The sequence below is a fragment of the Aquila chrysaetos genome, chromosome 11, assembly GCF_900496995.4.
Source record: "Aquila chrysaetos chrysaetos chromosome 11, bAquChr1.4, whole genome shotgun sequence".
In the NCBI taxonomy this organism is placed as follows: domain Eukaryota; kingdom Metazoa; phylum Chordata; class Aves; order Accipitriformes; family Accipitridae; genus Aquila; species Aquila chrysaetos.
This window is the reverse complement of record NC_044014.1, coordinates 21,231,259-21,251,371: the sequence shown is the minus strand read 5'-3', so window position 1 is coordinate 21,251,371 and position 20,113 is coordinate 21,231,259. Positions and strand designations below refer to the sequence as shown.

The 20,113-nt window shown below is 43.6% G+C and overlaps 1 protein-coding gene across 8 annotated transcripts in view; it reads right to left on the bottom strand.

Annotated features, from left to right (window-relative positions):
* Window positions 1-20,113, bottom strand: part of ARHGAP22 (Rho GTPase activating protein 22) — a 163,214-nt gene that overhangs the window by 8,366 nt on the left and 134,735 nt on the right. For all 8 annotated transcript variants that reach the window (XM_030029738.2, XM_030029737.2, XM_030029739.2 and 5 more), the window contains 5 exons: window positions 17,704-17,911; window positions 13,384-13,516; window positions 8,572-8,645; window positions 6,587-6,708; window positions 2,856-3,759 (listed from right to left, as the gene is read on the bottom strand). In XM_030029738.2, the coding sequence (XP_029885598.1) occupies window positions 2,856-3,759; window positions 6,587-6,708; window positions 8,572-8,645; window positions 13,384-13,516; window positions 17,704-17,911 (1,441 nt within the window). The remainder of the gene's footprint in view (window positions 1-2,855; window positions 3,760-6,586; window positions 6,709-8,571; window positions 8,646-13,383; window positions 13,517-17,703; window positions 17,912-20,113) is intronic.

The window sequence follows — 20,113 nt, the reverse complement described above, 5'->3', positions numbered from 1 at the left end:
GACTAGCTGTCCATGTTCTGAATTACATAGGGTCACAGTACTTACTGCATTTCTACATATACAACATAACAGTCCTCTCCAAGGTACTTCCAGTTTCTTAAGAGTCCCAGGTGGTAAACATCAATTACTGAAACTCAACAGAGAATGCCTGATAATTATACTAACCTCGAGGGAGAAATGCTCTGGAACAGACTAGTTACAGGAAGGCCATAAAACTTGCCTCCCTCTGACTAAGAGAGAGAAAATGGGCAGTTGATGATGATAAATAACAGCTTTTCCATCAGCAAGCGTTCCTTACCTCTGCCCCAGGCGGGTACTGACTCTGCTTTCCCTCCACTTATGTATGTGCCAACAAAAAGCTCATATTCCTTCATTAAAACACGCCCGGCTACACACACTGAGTTCTGCAAACCACACAAGCACACATACAATTGTAAAGGCACTAATTATTACTTTTGGGGACTAAATTATCTTCAATAAAATAAAGCTAGTCAGGCAGCCCAAAGTTTTCCTGCTAAGCAGCCTCCCTTCTTTGCTAGTTAGTTCCTGTCTTTCCACAGGAGCAGACTTTCATGCAGTCTCAAAAGGAACATATTTTTCACATGTAAATTGCTGCAGATGTAGTAAAAACATTGCAAAATTTTTGAGAGCTGAAAAACTTGGCTTGAAATTCTTAGACTTGACAGCAAGATCCTTCAGGCTGTAATCCTGAACAGCTGGAGTCATCTTGTTTAATACAAAAAGGCAGTGACTGCATCTTGCCTGGTTTTATGAAACTATTAGCTCATTAGGCATTTTCCTCTTAGCTACTTTGCCCTGTGAGACCTGGCCAATTTGTAGTCCTCCCCTCCAGCCACAGTGCTCTCTGTCCCTGTCCAGCTGAAACTGCTCAACAGCTGGAATGAAGAACAGGTAGGTCTTCCTGGATGTCCCCAATGTCAACAGCTGAAGGCCCCATTGGAACAGTTTTACTGATAAGAGGTGGAAAGCCATCTCTTCCCCCAGGCAGCAGGTGAAAATGTGCAGATACACATTTCCAAGTTTTGCACCGTGGTCTCCTTTCTGTTTATTACTCTCTATCCCTGCAACAAGGCTTGCCAGGGCAGCTCCGCAGAATTAAATGCAAGGCACATACATACCCTCATTGCCCTCCCATTTTGCATCAGTAGGGCATCTAAAAAAAGAACAAGCCATGGACTACCACCGTCATTCACGAACTTTTTCCAACACACCATGCTAGCAAGTGGTGGTGGTCTCATCAGCTCTTCTACGTGGAACACAACAAGGTGGGGGTAAGCTTTTCTCCCACTCTGCGGTGTTGGGTAGAAACAGAAATGGCTACGTGGCCTGATTCTCCTTCCAGCTTCACATACCAAGGCAGTACAATGCAAGAGACAGAAAAGCTGCAGAGGCTGGCATGCCACCACCATAGGAAATCATAAAATAAAGCAGGAAGGTAGCAAGTGAAATTCCTACCTTAACAGCTAGGCCACTAGAAGCGATCACAGTTCAGAAACATTTTTGAGAAATTACTTCAACAAAAAAGAGGCAACAAACATAGCCTGAAGCTGTGCTATACATTTTCTACAGTCATATGTGCTTTTGGTACCATGTTTGGGAGACTGATTGGAAATTGAGGCATGTAAATGCTACCAGAATTTTAATAATTGAAGGAGTATAACATTAACACTTCAACACACAAAAAAGCTGAGAACTCAACTATTTGAAAGAAATGGGACAACAACCCTTCTTCAGTGCAAAGTACCAGTGCTGCTAAGCCCAGGCCAATGATGATTCTTCTGTATTATAACATGAAGTGCAATTTTGCATATGGCTGTATATTAAAACATATCTAATTCCTTTAAGCAACAATATTTCATATGCATATTTCCCTGAGTGCTTGCCTGAAAGTCATTCTATTAAGCACTTGCACTCATAACACTGAATGTACTAACTCACACAAATGAATAAGTATGACTTCCTAGTTAATAATACTTTCTACTTCCTACAGCCCCTGCCCTCACATCTCTCCTGGAAACCGGAAGGAATTTTTCTGAGCACAGATCTAAAGTACAGCACCAGCAGTGGTAGTTGTGCAAGTAAACATCAGAGTGGGCAAAGAACTACACAGTTCACTTATCTGCTGTACAAGCAGCACCTTGTTGCCACTTTGACTCAGTGCCTGGCCATACAAGCAAAGGACCACTACAAGTACATCAAAAATCAAAAGCGAGGTTTCTAGAAGTTCAACACAAAAGGGCTGCTGAAAAAGTTGTAGTAGCTGAGATGCAGTCCCACCACCACCACCACAAAAAAAAAAAAAAAAAAAAAAAAAAAACCACAAAAAAACCCAAACAAAACCAATCCAGAGAATAGTCAAGATCAGTTTCCTGAAGAATGTTTCTGTTGGGAAAAGCAGCAAGAAGCCCTCAATTTCAGACTGATTTGGTACAAATTTCAGCACCTGCGCAGACCAACGGAATTCCTTCTTGGGGCCCGACCACCCTGTGTCCCAATCCCTCCCTCCAAGGTGTTTGCTTTGCTGTTTCTCCCAGAACACTGACAAAGAGCAGACTTTGGCATTACCTGTGCAGTTCTGATTCCCAGGGAAAACATAGAAAGTGAAATATTGGAATTCCCTGTGTGACAGAAATCCCATTTTTTTTGATCCCCTCAGATCAGAGAGAGAAAAGTTGTATTCAGAGAGCAGTGAGGAAAGAGCAGAACCAAATCTGCTGTCTCCCAGACCCAAATTCCAGGTCTGAGAACCTGATATGCTTGGTAGCCCACACCCACGTGCATACAGGGGTAATGCTGACAGACAACTTCCTTGTCCCCGCTGCAGATGATGTTACCTTTTGATACTAGTCTCATACTCAGTCCTCTGTTTGCTCAGTTCTGTCTTTAGCTCCACCACCAAGCTCTGTAAGGCCCTAGAGCATTTGAGAGAGTCTCTGGAAGCTGCAGCCAGGTTGCTCTGTTCACTGCTGCTGCTGCTGCATGCTTCAAACCTGTCGATGCTGTTCTCCAGATCTGCAGTCTTGACCTCACTCTGAGACAGCGAGCCCCGAGTTATCCACTCGGTTTTGAGAGAGCTTAGAGCAGAAGAGTCACTGGCCCGGCAGGCTGGGCAGCTGCTGACCGAGTCCATCACGGAGATTTCACACGATGATGTAGACCAAGTGGTGCTGGCCATACTGTGTGTGCTAAGGGAGAGGCTGGACGAAGGGACGTTGTCGTAAGTAGAGAGCCTCTGGGAAGAACACGAGTCTTTAACTCGTTCCCCAGAGGCTGTCCGGCGGTGGCCTCGGAGGGAGTACAGTCCATTCATCAGCCAGTTCCCACTGGAGGAGAGGTTGGGGATATCTAAGGATGAGCTGCCCAGCTTTGGACTCACAGACCGTGCTCCCTGCTGGCGGAAGGAGTATTTCCACGGAGGCAGCGGCTGCACTCTTTTATTGGGGCTGGTGGCAGGCTGAGTCAATTTGCCACCGTGCTCTGAAGGAGTGTTTTTCACCGCAGGTCCAGGAGTGGCCTCTAGTGCCACAGCACTGCTAGAGGGCAAATCGGCGGGGCTGGGAACACTGTCCTCCGACCTGCTGTCCTCCCCGTCCTCCTCAGAGATCCATTCCACAGTACTGCGCTGACGCACAGGCCTGATTTCCAGCTGGCTCCCTGGCACATCTGCCTGAGGAACTGCAAAGATTCGCCCCTGTTCACTTATCAGCACTGTCATCAGGTGCTGAACTAGTGAGGTGCCTGTGGGGAGGAAACAAAAGGCAAGCAGTTGATGAGACGTGGAAGACCTCAGACGCTCACTCCCTGTCTGTGAGATGCCCTGGGAGCTCCTTGTGAGGCAGGTCTGTGGCCACCATGCACTGCAATGGGTCTTCACAAACAACTGCTCTGGGCCTTTCTGTACAGGACTGCAAGGGACAGGAATCCGTTCCCGTTGCTGGAAATGGGGACTGTGAAGGATGCAGGTGTCCAGCTCGTGAATGCAGCTGACTAGCAGAGTACAAATGATCACTAGCAATGATTAATAAATCGGCCTGCTTAAGGACACCGTTGAGGATGACAGAGGAGGAGAACACCTAGAAAACAGGGCATGTCTGTACCACACCAAGGCATGGGGTTCAGAGCCAGCATCAATCTCCGTGTTTGCATCCATGCAGGACAGCATAGCCCTGTGCAGGGATGCATGCCGGATCCTGAACACACTAACCTGTTTGCTGGGATGGAGCACCTCTCTGTCCAGCTTCTAAAACCAGCAGGCTTCCACAACTACATTGCACCCAGTTTCATAGTCTTAACAGGCCCAGAGCTAGTGTTTATTGAAGAACCAGAAATTTCAGCTCAGGCCTTCTGCTGCACTCAGTGTAGAGAGAAACTTGCAGAAAGTATGACATCTATGTGATACACGTGCCTGCAGAAGGTGTACAGCAAGTACAGAAAGTACTTGCAATTATTTAAATCCACAGAAATGAGTTGTCATTGTTTTCCAGTAGAGGAGTAGACCATTATGAACTAATAGAGGCCACCACTTACCAAACCTAACACAAAGCACTTTCTACAAAAGAGGAAAACCTTAAAAAGAGCAAATATGTAATTCTATCTTTAAGCATCATCCGAAATAGAGAATAAGACTAACATACTCAAGGGTTCAAGATAACAGCCTGAATTTAATAATGAGGTTTTGGCCTGATAGCAAGGGGTACTGAGCTCACCTACAACTTTTATTTTATGTCTGTGAATGCAGGGTGAGAAATAAACCTCTCTGGAGATAAGGGCATTCGTAACAATTTAGCTGTCAAATGTCAGATATTTCTATTTGAAATTCATGGTTTAAATTTGAAAAGAAGAAACATGAAGTGCTTTTTGTTAAGAACTGGCAGCAGTATTTTTCTGTATCAGCTGATTTAGCAGATCCATCTTATCCTGAAGCTAAAAAAATTGTATTGAGACTCTTCCTACTTCTCCATTATTTCTATTTAACCAATCTTCTATCTGCCACTAACAATAAAACAAAACATTACCATTGTTGTTGCTTATGAGTATAATGGTGAAGTCTAAAAATCCAGTCACTGGATCCCTATTTTTCTACAGTTCAAGTCTGTGGTAACACAGAATTCCAGGTCAGGTCACTATAAGTGTGTTTATATGATGATTAGGAGAGACTATGAGACCACAGCATCTGTGGCACCTGTGCACCTACACACAGTACAAGTACCTCTGCCATCAGCTGAACTACAAAATGAAATGCCCGAGGTGAACTGAACCCAAACTTGTCATCTGGACCAACTGAATAAAAAGCACATTGTTGGCCAAGGCTGTTAGAGTCTTATCAACACTGGCCAACTGGCCACTAGGGGAAGGCACAGCATCACACAACAGACTGAGGTTTCAGCTATCCCCACCTTGTAATACTGAACAATCCAGCATCCGCTCCTGCACTCCCTTTTCCTCCTCCCCACATTTTTGTACCTTCCCCGCTTCAAGGCGAAGGTCTCAAATCTACCCTTAATAATATGGCCCACATCTCTGTGGCAGGCTTTGAGTCCCTGAACAACTATAGTATGCCAGGCCATGCTCTGAACTTGGCCTATTACCTTATAGTGAGTTGCCATCTGTGGGGCACACATCTGCAGTGCCTTTCAGAGGTCACTTGTGCAGAACTAAAGGCACTGCTGCTGCTGCTAAGGTGTGATAATGCTGGCATTCTGTGAAGGATTTCCATCACGCAGAACACCATGTCAGCTGTACCCTACAGCTAGGGAGCAGTGCCAGGGCTGAGATCAGACATCCTGGGCACAGCATCTCCATCTGTGCCTAATGCTGGATGAACCCATCAATTCTTTTTGCAGGCTTGCCAAGATCCCACAAAACTTCATGCAAAGACCCTGCTAAAACCTGTACCACAGCAGCTGTGCTCCAGTGCCACCTGGGAGAGGGGCTTTATCCCAGCCCTAGTGTCAGTCAGCCAGCCAGTGATCATGCCCTGGGCATTTCCTGACGTATATGGATGTAGGTTATTTTCAAGCTTCAGATTTTTACGTCCAAAATTAACAGTGATTTTCAAGTTATTCCTTAGGTTCTGTGAAGTTCTGACCCATACACAACCTGCTTAGAAGACAGCACTTCTATGACACCTAGTTATAGCCACTGCAGCACAGCAAAAACTACAGTACCTCTTTCATTGTGGACTGGATGTCCTTTACAGGGAGCTGTCTAACCACTGAAGTGCACCGATACTAAATGGTAGCAGTTTGTTACTTAAACATGGTCCTTCTGAAGGACATTCGAGCTTTCATTTTAGCAGTGGGTTCAAAAAGAGTTCACATAACAACTTACAACAGGGCAGAAGCATCTCCATATGGTGGAGAGAAGAGACACTCCTAGGCCAGTGGTGAGTGGGATAACAGAGGCCAACCAGTACATATCCTCATAGGCACTGATGAAAGGGATTGCTTGACTCATTGCTGACTGTGCAGTCAAGTGATACAGCTACCAACGAATGTTGGCTTTCAGCATACTCTTACAGCTCCAAAACACAGGTGTTGTGTTATCTTACAAGAGTAGTACCTACCTTCCATCATTGTCACTGGATCTTCCATTTTGGGCCGTAATATATTTGGTCCAAATACTGTAGCCAGGTTCTGGACACTCATCTTGTTAATGCTGGAGTGAGCCTGAACTTCATCAAGGAACCTTGAAAAGCCCCCCCAGAAAAATCAAAGGAGGAGAGGAATAAGTAAGTCACTTCTCATACTTAGACTGTAGGCATTCTGGGGCAGGAACAGTTTTGTCCTGTGTTTATACAACCCTGATTCCTGAAACGCTTCTAGGGACTAACGCAGCTTAGATACTCAGTAATAACCCCAGATCCCTCCTAGTGTATGAAACAAGAGAGGACAGGATGGCTTCTGCCAGAAGTACCAGCCTAGCAGGGAACCAGCCTTCTACTGGGTATGAAAGGACAGATTATCATATTTTTATAGGAATTCTCCAATTACACAGATTAACTTCTGCAAGTTTTCACTTACAGATATAACAGAAGTAAAAAGACATTTCGCTCATCTCCTCGTCCTAGAACTAGCAGCCTGTGGAAAGAGCTTTGTGGCTTGAATCTAACAAAATACAGAGAAAGAGGTAGCCCAAATGCTTCTTGTGAATGCATCAGCTGGGCAAACATTGACACAAGAAAAAGACCATGCAAGCCAAAGACCGCACATAAAGAAATCCAGACAGACTGGCTATCCATATGTATAAGCTGAAAATCAGCAGAAAGTTTCTAACAATTAATGTTTTTGTAATGTGGAACAGCCTCCCAATAGGAGTTGGAGTAATAGAAAGGCTGTAACAAACACCTAAATACCTTCTACATCATTAGCCAAGTTGTAAAAAGGACTATATGACAAACAAACCTACAATAGCAGGAAACAGGACTCAGTGGCCACAAAAGTGAACAGTCTCTCTGTTTGTACTCCGTTTCCTAAACTATTGTTAATTTTTGGATGATTGGATGGGTTTTGGCAGGGAAAAAGTTTCCTTGTCATTCTGCACTACTTGGCAAACTTTTGAATGCTTCTACTTGCAGCATGACTTTTCTAGGCACTTCCATTTTTTCTGTGGCTTTGCCCTGTGGTGGACACTGTGCTTAGACCCCAAAATCCTCAGTTTTCTTCACAAAGTCAGAAGCAAATTCTACTTGCCTTGCCTTTCCTCAGTTCTTCACTTAGAAACATGTATAATTATATCCCCCTGCCTCAGCCATTCATGTTTTGAGGTGCTCAGATATTAAAACAAATGGCTATAGAAGCACATAGTGAGGCAAAATAAATTTTTTAAAGCATTCAGGAAACACATTTCAAAAATGCTATCTGTCTGTACACTTGGGAAGGGCTTGACATCTCTTGAATAAGTCATGGGCTTCATGTCAGTGTTTGTGTCTACTGCCTGCTCCAGATGTGCAAATCCCACTTGTCATAAAGGGACTAACTACCACAGAGACTAGAATACAACATAAAGTTCACTACATTGTATCTAGGGTAACATTCCGTTCCAGCTCCCAAAACACATTCCAGCCCACTTCGCAAAAACTGGGAGAGTCAGCAGAGAGATGAGGTGAGACAAGGCTGCGGAGTCACTGGTACTCCAAGAGGAAGCCACTCCCAACCCCACTTCCAAACCAGAGCTGAGGCCAGACGGGCTATTCTGACTGCATCTGCTACTCAGCTTGGGTCATAAACCTTCCAGGCGCACGGTACCTGGAAAAAATGCCTTTCTTTACTGGTCTTTAAGTTTTTCTGAAATAAACAATATAACATATGAGTATCATTCATGCATGCTGCCAAGGCTGTGGGTGACAGCAATTTGCTTGGCTGATTCTCCTGGATAAACCAAGAGCTTCCTTCAGGCAGGCTGCACATTCACCTCCACATGTTTTACAAGAGCAGTAACTTACATATAAGTGATGTTTGAATATTCATACTTTCTGAGTAAATTATTTGCATTTAAGACCAGCCTTACAAAACTTAGTGACTTTTCCAAGTGTTAATTAATTTCACTTACTTGCATATGTATTTGAGGAGGTTGTAGTTGGGTTGGGGCAAATTCTTCACCTGTTTAACCAGCTCCTGGGTACCCTGAGGGACAGGAAAAACAAGGAGAGCTATTAATATAAATGATGCAAAACAGACTTTCCTTCAGTACTACGAAGTCCTCTTTCCAGAGTCAAACCCCTGAACAACAGATGATGACACAAGAAGGCTTTGCTTTAAAATAGGTGTCATCCAGTGTGTTGTGCCTTACCAAAAAGCCAGTGTCCAGAACTTGAGTCAGTTCTCAAAATCAGTGGAAATCATCCTGTGAACTTTAATGATTGATGTAGAAGTGTTCAATTAGTGAGGCCTGCTAGTCTTCAAAGTCTGCCCACTAGCATTGGTATAAATGTATCAGCAAATCTGCCTTTTCAGCACCTGGCCTATTTGAAACGTTGAGGCATTGAGCGTAGTATAAATACATTGCAGTAATGCTTAACTGAGCAGAGGAGAGTTTTTTCTTAAAAAGTCTGAACGACATTCCAATTCAACTACCTCCTTTTTAACTACTTACTTCCATTTGCAGTCGTTCTGAGCTGTGACATACTTCCTCATAAAATTTCTGTCTTTATATTCAAATGTAAGATGAGACATCTGCTGGAGGAATGACTTAAAACCCTGAAGCTACTTAAATCACCTAATGAAAACCTCTGACTCAGAAGGCTATTGTCCTTCCACAGTCCCAAGCACCATTTGCTTGTTCCTGTCAATGCTGCAGTCGCCCTGGAGATTTGCTTATTTTTTGAGATAACTAAACCTTTTGTGGGACAACAGATACTCAAGCATATTTGGGAAGAGCGATAGCTGCTAACTAATGATGGAGGGCTGCTAACAGAGAAATTCCAGAAGCAGCTGGTTCCAAGCCAAAGAGATGCAGTTGGACATTAATTTCAAACTTTCCTCATTTTATTAAGGACTGTTGGGGGGGAAGTCTGTTGGCCAGCCTCTTGCAAGATCTTCCTGATTTCTCTGGTCCAGACAAGTCAGAAAGATCCAGAGAGCAGTCTGTATTCCTGCCTCCATCCTTAACATCCTGAATGTATAGATACTTTTTATTCTGTATGTCCCAGCACAAAAAGAGTCCTCTAATAAAAACCTAAAACTTAAAACCAATAAGTCCTTTTTAATTCCTTAGCTTAAAAGTTACGCTGTTTTAACAGTGACAACAATGGAGACACCAATAAAAGACCAGTCACTTTTGAAAATCTCATGACAACAATGAAGAGACCAATAAAAGACAAGTCACTTTTGAAAATCTCAATCCTCTTTTTTAAACTTCTGAAAACTTTTGAATCAAGGACAGCTGCTACTAATGTGAAAGTTAAGGTCAGCTGTTCAGGTCATCCAGCTTTCAAGTGAGGAGTTTGAACTAGAAATAGGTGAGCTAACAGACCTAATTCCCACTTGAATTTTGCTCTGTAACCCAATTTATTTCAAGTACAGAATTCAGGATGGTATTTGGCACTGTATTTCAAGTGCTCTGAATTAAAATACCATGGCTCCACTGGATGCAAGAGGGGGCTTTGGAACAGAAACTGCAGGCAGTTGTGAACAGCTGGAAACATGACCTAAAGGTACAAGATGCTGCCTGAAAGAAAAAAAAAAGGTTCTAAAAATTTATCACCCATGCTCTGTCACAATGAATCACAAACATGGTATTACACAGAGGATATCTTCGTATTCGTCAAGGTACAAACACTTGCCAGGTTAAAAAAAGATTTCTCTCCTGCTGCAGCATTTATCAGCTCTGCCACAGATTTGTACCCACCAACCACCTGACCAACAGATGGCAGAAAGCTGAGCCTAATAACACCACAGGGAAAGTGTAAAGGAAAATGCAAGCTAGCAACTGCTGCATTATTAACAAATAGCACTGATCATGCTTATGGCTGCAGCCTAGCAAGCAACAGAGGCACTGCACTGTCATTCATCATGGTGTTTTGCAGTAATAACTCTTACCTCCTCGAAATTCCTGCACATCTAATTTACCACACATGCATGCTTTCCAAGGAGTGATCCCAAACCCAAGGATTTTGCAATGCGTGTAACAGATCAGCAACAGTTAGGAGCTTCTAGCTGAATGGGAAAACTAGCAACACTTCAGATGTTCACCCAAATTCAGACCCCTCTAAAAACTCAAAGCCACGTGCTTAGCCCACTGAACTGCTGTGTGCATCTCTAGAGTACAGGCAGCAGTGAAGGCTAAAATACTACCATATCAAGTCAGCTCGGACTCAAATGAGGTTTTAGAGATTTGAAGATCTTTCATTCATTCCTACTCTAAAATTGTTTTTCGTTTTCAATCCCTCCTCCCAGCCAGTTGGGATCAGAATCAAATCTTTTTTAACGCTGCAGTCCTGCTGAGATACCTGAGAGGCCTCAGCACAGCCCAAGGTCTCTGCTATGTTTCTGTTTGCATTCCAACACCAGAGATTAGTTGGGTGCAGAATGAAGATGAACCACAATCTGAATGAAAAATGGAAAGCTTAGGGCAGTGCTGGAGGTTTTTTTGCTGCAGATGGAGATGAGGCCAAGCGACTATCATAATAATTCCTATCTATGGTCACAATGTAGCAGCATGAAGTGCCAACAATTTTATCTGAAGAGGTATTTTTTTCTTAAGTGCTTCTATTTTTATTATGGGAGGAGGGTACAAAACTAAAGAAAATTATATTTTGAGTCCCAAAGTCTAATTCAAAACTTCTAAGTGAAAAATGAAAACAAAATAGTACTTCAAATTAAAACAATAGATTGCATTTTGTTTCCAAATACTTTTTCAAAATGAAATGTTTGATTTTGAAATTCCCTGCTTATCATTTTGTGCTAAAAAATTATGGTTTCAGTGAAACCACATTTTTGAGCAGGGGGATTTTCCATAGCGGGGGTGGGGTGGGGGAGTCAGGCCCTACACGCTCGGTATGACTTTGTGCTACATTGTGCTCCACGTGCTACTGTGCATGCACAGCCTCATCACCCTTGCTGTGTGCACTCCACCTTCCTTTCTGAAAAAGTAAACAGCCCTTTTCAAGGTACCACATTTTCCTGACAAAAACAAATGTTTATGTTTACAACAGCAGCTTAACAAGACAACTTTGTACTATCAGCAGTACTGTATTTTGTAAGCTTTCATGTTGGCTATTTAGTGCTCCTCATCGCCTTTCTAATACAAAGAGAGTGCCGCACTACAAGTCATTTCAGTCTGGCCTTGCTTCCACAAAACCAACACAGATGTTGCTTCCCAAACCACTGCAGCCTGTGCAGGCAAAATCAGGCAGACTACATAGTTAATAAGCTAAGCAGTGATATACAATTATGTTTACCCAACTTGGCAGTATCTCTACTCTTGTGCAATAGTGCTTAATGGATCCAAAACTTCCCAGTCTGCACATCTTATGACCAAAATGAAATGAGCTCCCCTGCCTTAGAAATGCTGCCGTTTCTTGTGAAATCAGCCGTTGTGCTGTCTGTAACATAGCACCCTGCAGAGATGCCTGAGTTGACTGAGAATAAGGCAGAAAATGAACAAGTTCTGGAGCTAGTAGCACCTGTACCTATCAAAAGACAACACTAGTGCACTGACACACTGATGTGGCTGTGCCCAGGATGCAAATGCGCATCCATGTGTGGTAATATGCTGTGTCACGTACAGAAATTTGCTTTCTCAGAGATGGCTAAAGGATACATCATGTGAGTACAGGTAGTGGCAAACTTGCCTTCTATCTGTAAAAAAACGACATTACCATATATGCTACATTTGATGCATGCAAACAAGCATCTTTCTACGGGCATCATGAAGGACTGAATCTCCCCAGAGCCTTCTGCCACTTGAACTAAAGGTGAACCCCAGGCTCTCAGTAAAGAACATTTTTTACAATTCCCACCAGAGACAAAGATGTGAGCACACTCTTCAGGCCACACACAGAAAAGGGATGGAACTGTGGACTGTGACTTATAAGCCCTCAGGCCTTTGCTTCTTTAGCTAACACTAGTAACAACCCTTACAGCTTCTTTAAACCTCTGTTTTAGAAGGTGGCACAGTTCCACCCACACTAGACCAGATCCAACGTGCCTTTACAGTCAGCAAAGAGCTCAGGCATCACCACAAGAGGAACAATATGGATGAAACAGATCAATCAATCATATTGTAAATTATCCTGCTCCTCCCAAGCAGTGAATCAAAATTTCCATGATTGCCACAGACTTGGAGGTTTTTGTCAGCCCCTTCCCTTGCCTGGAAACCAAAGACAGGAACATCGTAAGAACGTTCTGGCAAAGTATTCATAGCATTATCTCCCCCATTTTGTGATAATATCATAGCCTGCCCTTTTGTAGTGCCTCTCCTCTAAGAAATACAAAGACCATCGCACTGATCAATGTCTCACCCACCAAAAACTTTGGGGAGCAGAACATGCTGTTCTATGAAACTGAAAACACAGAAAAAGGGAGTGACTTCATACAGCTTGCTAATGAGTCAACAGCAAGGCTGGGAGAGGAACTCAGATCTCTCCTACCTTGCATCTCTTGCTGATTATGCTACAGAATGGCTTTGTTCAGCAGCAAGAAGCACCAGGCTTCAAGACTGACTTCAAAAAACCTCCTGCTTCAAGCAGAAGCCTGTGATACTAATGCCCAATTCATGGCTTCAGGAAAATTCAGGGGAAGGTTCTCAGGAACTTCATTGATTTGAATCAGGACTGAAGAGTGATGAGAAGAAAGCTGTACTACATTGAGTCTTGGGAACAACCTTCGAGGTAGAAGGAGGCAGGTTGGAAGGATCACTGACCTCTCCCTCATCTTTTGAGAGTAGCTGTCCGCAAGAAAGAAAGTCTTCGTATTTGGCAAAGGGGATGACAGGCTCTGGCAGCTCTCGAAGGTAAAGCTTCAGGAGGGATGCCACAGTGTGAACATCTGTGTTGCTGCAATAGAGAAGAGGGAAGGAAATTTAGAAACCCACAGTACCCCAAAGATTGATGCCTTTCATGAGGGTGCATCAAGGTCCCTCTTAGGGACAGGGACAAAGTAGGCACATGGAAGGAAGCTGTTCTACCAGATGTTTGTACTAGGCAGGAGGGTCTACCTGGGAACAAGGAAAATTTCCCATTTTGTCAAGATATAAATGCATCTCAGGCAGTGTAGGCAGTGGAAGGGATATGCCCATGATACTGCTTAAGGTAGGGTGGTGCTGTGGTTCCTCAGACAATATGGATCAGGAATGTGAGCAACACAGTCCAGGCAAGTGCACAGTGATCACTTAGCACTGACAATAGAGCTCTGCATCTTTGTGCAATCAAACATAACCTCTGATCCTCTCACTGATCCCTCCTGCCTGATACTCTCCCCAGCCAGCACCTACCTGCGTCTGATGAGCCAGGATCCCAAGTGTCCGTCTCAATCATGAGGAAAAAAACGGAGGAAGATGTATTTCCTCCAGGCCCTCTATTGCCTTTTAGCACACTGCCCAGCTTGTGGGTCACATCTCCTCTCCCAGGCTGGGATATCTGGCATTTCCTAGCCCATCTGTTATGCTGGGATACCAGCTTTTCTTTTCTCTCCCACTCCAGGAACTTCTTTTTCCTCTTCTCTGTCCTTTGCTTTAAGTTGGGGATGAGGTGTCAGATCCCATGATGAAGATGCACCTGGTCTTCCCTTTCCATTTCCTATCCAGCTTTTGGTGCATGGCAATACCTCTCCCTCATTCCAAGTCTCCTGTTGTACAACTTAATCTTTGCAGATGATCTCCTTAAAGGTTTCAACATTGGAAGTCTAAACAGATTCTGTCACCAGCTCCCTGCTACCTACCATTGCCCTGACAGTCTTTAAAGAACCTGAGAAAAACACGGGGCAACAGAGCTTCAAATCCTCACCTCTATCTAAAAGCTGAATCTCTTCTGCTTAGTATGTTTTTTAAACATATGTTTTTTGGAACACACAGCTAAAACAGGAAAAATTACAACAGGAAGCTGCCAGCAGCTACCACTTGCTACTGATCCTGATAATGCTATTCTTATTAAACAGCTCCGCCATATTTGAGAATACCACAGTTTCACATAGTGGTTTTCTTCAGTTGATTATGAATGCCTTACAAATGAGGTCAGTACCCTTATTCTTTTTTATTTTTTTTAGTGTGGAGTTTCACGCTGGGACAGTGGATATGACTATCACTCAGAAGCAGAGCCCAGACTACAGCTTCAGGTCCACTGGCTGCAGTTACTGTTTCATCCACAAGGCCATGTGAAATCCAGCCAAACTTTCGGTGGCATGGAAGTGCAATAGGAGCAGACTGCTGTAGATGCTTCCAAAACAGCAATACCTGGCCTTTCATAAGAATATACATATGCATTTAAAACCCAAATTGGAAAGGCAAGCCTTTTAAAAATAAATATTTTAATTATCAGTCATCACAGAGATCTGATCCACCATGGGCAGGCAGGCTCTAGCATTTGGAAGATCACTGTAAATAGAAAAGACATCTAAAAGCACTGACTGCAACTAGGAAAAAGAAAGGATATTCCTTTCACTGCACCTGATTTGGAAACAAGCATATGGATTTTGCACTTGCAGAAAATACTTGCCGCTGCCTAGGTATCCTAGGCCATACATGGATAGTTTTAGTTGCACATAGAGAAAATAATTCTTGCTAGGAAGAGAAGCATATCACTTAGCCAGGGTGGAACTGCCTCTCCGTCATCGCTGTCTGGGACTATACATATCAAAGAGGAGAGAGTTGGGCCTACAAGTGGCAGTGGACATGGTGGAAAGAGCAACAGGCAATGACTGGGGGGCCCACAACTGTCACACTACTCGGGTACCCCTAGGCTTGCCTCCTTTAATTCTGTACTGAACCTTCAGTTATCACATTTCAAATCAACTACCCAAAAGGCAGGCATTCCTTCATGGAGATCTTTACTGCCTCTGTTAAAGGTGAGACTTAGCACTGATCTAGTTATCCAGTGCAAATGCCTATGGAAATAAAGGTGCTTTCTGCTTTAAAAATGCTGGGGGAAGGCTTGGCTTCTCTTCATGACATTCAAGTTAGTATGGATTAGACTAAAGTAAAACATGAAAGTGAAACTGTCATTCCTAATGAATTCCTTCCATAGATACTCCTGTTCCAGAATATGAGCATTTTCCAAAATAACTTTGTTCAATTCCACATGACCTAAGATAATTCTAATTCTGAATTAGAACACCCAGACATGCAGTTAAAAATACAAAGGTTTTGTTTAAGAGATGATGAAGTGAGACAATCTGACGATTTCAAACTTTACTTTTTCATGAAAATATCTCTAAATATTTGACACTTTCATTTAGGGAGCAAATACTGACTGTGGTTAAGAATCAAAGAAAGGAGGATGGGTGGTCTGGGAAGCTGAGGGGAAGGAAGAATTAGAAGAATGTTCCAAATAAACTCTAAGGATATATATACTTCCCAGGATGAGACCAAACACTGTGCTGCCCATGCAGCAGAGTGCTAGCTCTTCCTGCAGCAGTAGGCAGGGACGCTATTGGCAATATCGAGGCTGGCTGCAGGTCCAGGGGAAGTGATCTCCTAGGTTAATGTGCTGGCAATATACCAGATGCTGCCTGCATCACCTGGGAAAGTGGTGCCAGTGAGTTCTGGCAAGAAATGGAGCCAGGTCTCCAAGCCAAGATCCAAGATCTGATCCCACTTCTGGACCTGTGACAGAGATCAGGCCAGATCTATACAATGGCCTTGGATTCAAATATCCCTGGAGTTCAAGGTCTCTGTTAGGGTCAAGGCCCATTTCTCAAAGCACTGTTTAGGTTAGCACAATGCCAACCTTCACTCTGGGTAGCATGTACATATGAGAGAGGGAAGGAAATGTTAGTTGCAGAGTATGGACAGGATTTGGCTGCAAGGGCCCCGAGAGCATCCACCCTCTTGATGATTTGATTCCCTGGGCTCAGGGCCAACATAGAGATAGCGCAGCTGAGTGTTGTTCCCCTTCCCTTGCTGACCTTGGACTGAGCACTCCGAGCCAGGGCCGACACTCTTCCCATGGGAGCCAATACTAAGCTAAGCCTCTACTGTTTATCCTCTGTCTGAGCTACAACTCCCACTGCCTCACTGCCATGTCTGTGCCTGGCTACAGACCCTGTTGATCCAGACCTGGACCCTGACTCACGGACGGATTACCTTCCCTGATCTTGGACCTGCCTTGTCACTATGGACTTGCCTGGTGATCACTGGACTGCGTCACTGCCTCTGCCAGCCTTGTTACCACACTTGGCTCCTGGCTCACCTTGCTTTGTGGAGCAGCTGGCCCTTGCTGCTCCCTGACATTGGCATGGTCAGTAAGACAAAAAGGCAGCTAGCATGTCTTTGTACCAGGCAAGGAGTGATTACGGCAACATTTTTTATACTGGGAAGAAAAATGCAAAATTGCCATTTTTATTTCAGAAACATTTGACTCAAGTTTTGTTGAAAATCAAAATATTTTCAAAATCAAAAGATCAGTTTTGAAATAAATGTTCCATCTCAGCTGCTGAAATTGTAGACCAAAAAAAAAAAAAAAAAAAAAAAAAAAAACTGGCCAAGAATTCTTCTGGGGTCGGAAAGCGTTTTGTTATGACATGCTGACCAATTCTATACGTGGCACATATAACAGCCAGTGAAGATGTGTGAGATGGTGGTGACTATTCTGAAACCTGGTGACAAAGGAAGAGGCGAGATATTGCCCCACAGCAGATCTGCTGTGGCTGCTGCAAGGGAGAACGCAACATCTGAAAGCAGTAGAACACCTAGTTCACCTCTGTCATATCCATTTCTACGGTGGGATCCCACCAACTGCTGAGTATGCTGCACCCAAACCCAGCAATGCATTTCATTCAACATGTGCTTAAGCTGAAACACTGGAGTAGCCCCACCTAGATTAATGGGCTCAATTTCTCTCTCTGCTCAAACACTTAGCTGAATGAAGGCCTCGGCACCCAACACCATGCAGGAGAAAGCCCCAGCGGCACTTTAAGAGAACGATGGTGTGGGAAGAACATGTAAACTAGGATAGCCACTGCAAGGCTATTCCTGCCAGATTTTACATGCCACAGGTAAACCAGCCTGCATTTGGTGAGGTCAACTCACCTGTCAAAAAGGGGCTTCTCTCCACAGTCAAAAGAATCCTGCAGATCTTTGACAAGGTTGGCTTGGCCAGGCATTCGAAAGAGCCCCTCCTCTGTAAGACCTCGCTCCCGAATAAAATCCACACACTGTTCCACCAGCAGTGGGGCCAAACGCTGGCCATACTTCCTTTCGTACTGTACGGTGTCCTCCAATCGCTGTCCAAAGATCCCTGCCAATAGAGAGCAAGAGAGACAGCTGGGTGTCAGCTTAAACTCTTTTTGAGCTATTGCTCAGTGCATACAGTGAGGGAAACTTTCACATGGAGGGGGTGAACACGTATGAAGGTCCAGTTTCTAACAGACTCAGAAGAATAAAATTATTTTTAAAACTAAGAATTACATGCCAAGTGACTTTTTTTCTTAAGTGCTTCAAAATATCGTCTGCCCTAAGCCAGTTTATATCTCATTATACACAAGGAAGGTGGGGCTAAGATTATGTTCATGGTTATCTGCAGCTGTGCTGAATCGGGATTAAGCAATTATACTTCCATTGCATGTTCTGTCCCAAGAATGCCAAAACATAGGCTACATTGACTTTATGGGACACAATTCCTCTCTGCATGCACCTACCTCTTAGCTGTCACACAGTTACCCTTCATTACTTTGCAGCTGCCCAGCCCAACAGGTAGCAATCCCGCTAGAAGGAGATTGCTAACATGACAGAATGCAGTTGTCAACATTAAAACTAGCTATTGTGAAAATCGCCCACCATCTTGCAAGCTTTTCATTTCTATTTCTTTTCCTTTAAATAAAATTGCTGAATGAAAATTAAAGCACAGAGTAAAACGCATGCAAAATACATTGCATTGCCCTTCCTACTAAAACATGTGTGCACTACTTCTTGCACCTTGAAAGTATCAGAAGCACCAGATGCTCTAAAAACAGACTGGCCTAATTAACTCTTAAGTCAGATCTATTATATATCACCAAGTATGAAGCACTGTCTCTCTCTCTGGGGAAACTGGAGTTCCTGGTCTATACCAGCTGCTGAATGCCACTATTAGCACCAGATCTTTTCAACAACACAGAAGAGGCTCAGGCTGTAAGACCCAGAGGTCTCAGTTCAATCCCTGCCACTAGGAGACGACTCCATCAAAAAGGACAGCTACTGAGTTGTGTTCTGAAACCCTAATTCTAGCACCTTGCAAGGTGTGGTGGAATCAGGGAGGATAGCATCTAAGTTAACCATATTTTGGTAATAAGAATTCAGTGAGAGAGAGAATCCCAGAATCTACTCAATTTGATGAGATGAGACCAGACCATAGCAGATAGGAAATTCTATTCAAAGATTTCTCAAAGCAACAGGAAGCTTTCTACTGATACCGAAGAGCTTTAGATCATGCATTCAGCACTTAGTTATTCCTGCTGGTCTGAAAAAAAAAGCAGCATGCAATATTGGAGTTACACTGTGTTTACAACCAATAGCCAGAAGCAGTGTTTAATGGATGCATGCATGTGCTTATACCAGGCCAGGGAACTTGGTCATTTCTTAAGGCTCTACTTACCTTCCTGCTAGTAACCACATTTTCCATTTTTATTTTAGTCCTATATTCATGGGAAGCTGATAACTCCTGGCAGGAAGTTTCCTAACCACCATTCACTGTCCCTCATGGGACACATCATGTCAAACCATACCTGCTTTCTATATTCAGTCCAACCCTGCTGAATCCTCAGTGAAACAAACCTTTCACTACCAGTTTCAACTCCCTGAATGAAACACGCAAGAAGGATCCTAAAGTCCAATTTCATTTTCCTGCCAGTTTGTTATACATCAGAAGACAGAAACCTTCCTTACACCCCAGCCTACGCAACTGCATTACAGTATCAGAGCTGGAGGGCCATGAAGAGTCTTGAAGGAAATTCCCTCCTTATCCTGGCAGGAAGGCATGCCCTGGAGCATGGGAGTGATTTATCTTTATCACTGGAAATATTGCTTTTCTTGCAGAGGAAAGATTTTACTAGTTCTTGTTTCTAATCTGTTTGAATTTTCACTGAGATGGGTGTCTCTGAAGTCACATTCTAGGACAGGGAATCTCTTCCTGCTTTTGCACAGGTTGCTTTGTAATCTCATCACGTAATGTGGGGCTCAGCATTGTCCAAGGATTTCCAGGGCACTTACAGCCATGAAAGAACAAGCTTTTCAGCCCAGTTTCTCAGATAACTTCCAAATCCAGATCACAGCTGAAAAAGTGAAGTCTCCATGGCCTGTTCATCTCAGCCTCTCTGCTGATCCTGCTCACAGGGGAGTAACTCGCAACATTACATATCATAGAAATACACACAGGAATGATCCAGGTAACAAGAGTTGCAAGCTACAGTGCAGGCCCTTCAGCTGTGAAAAGCTGAGCAGAAACATGTGTCCCATCTAACCT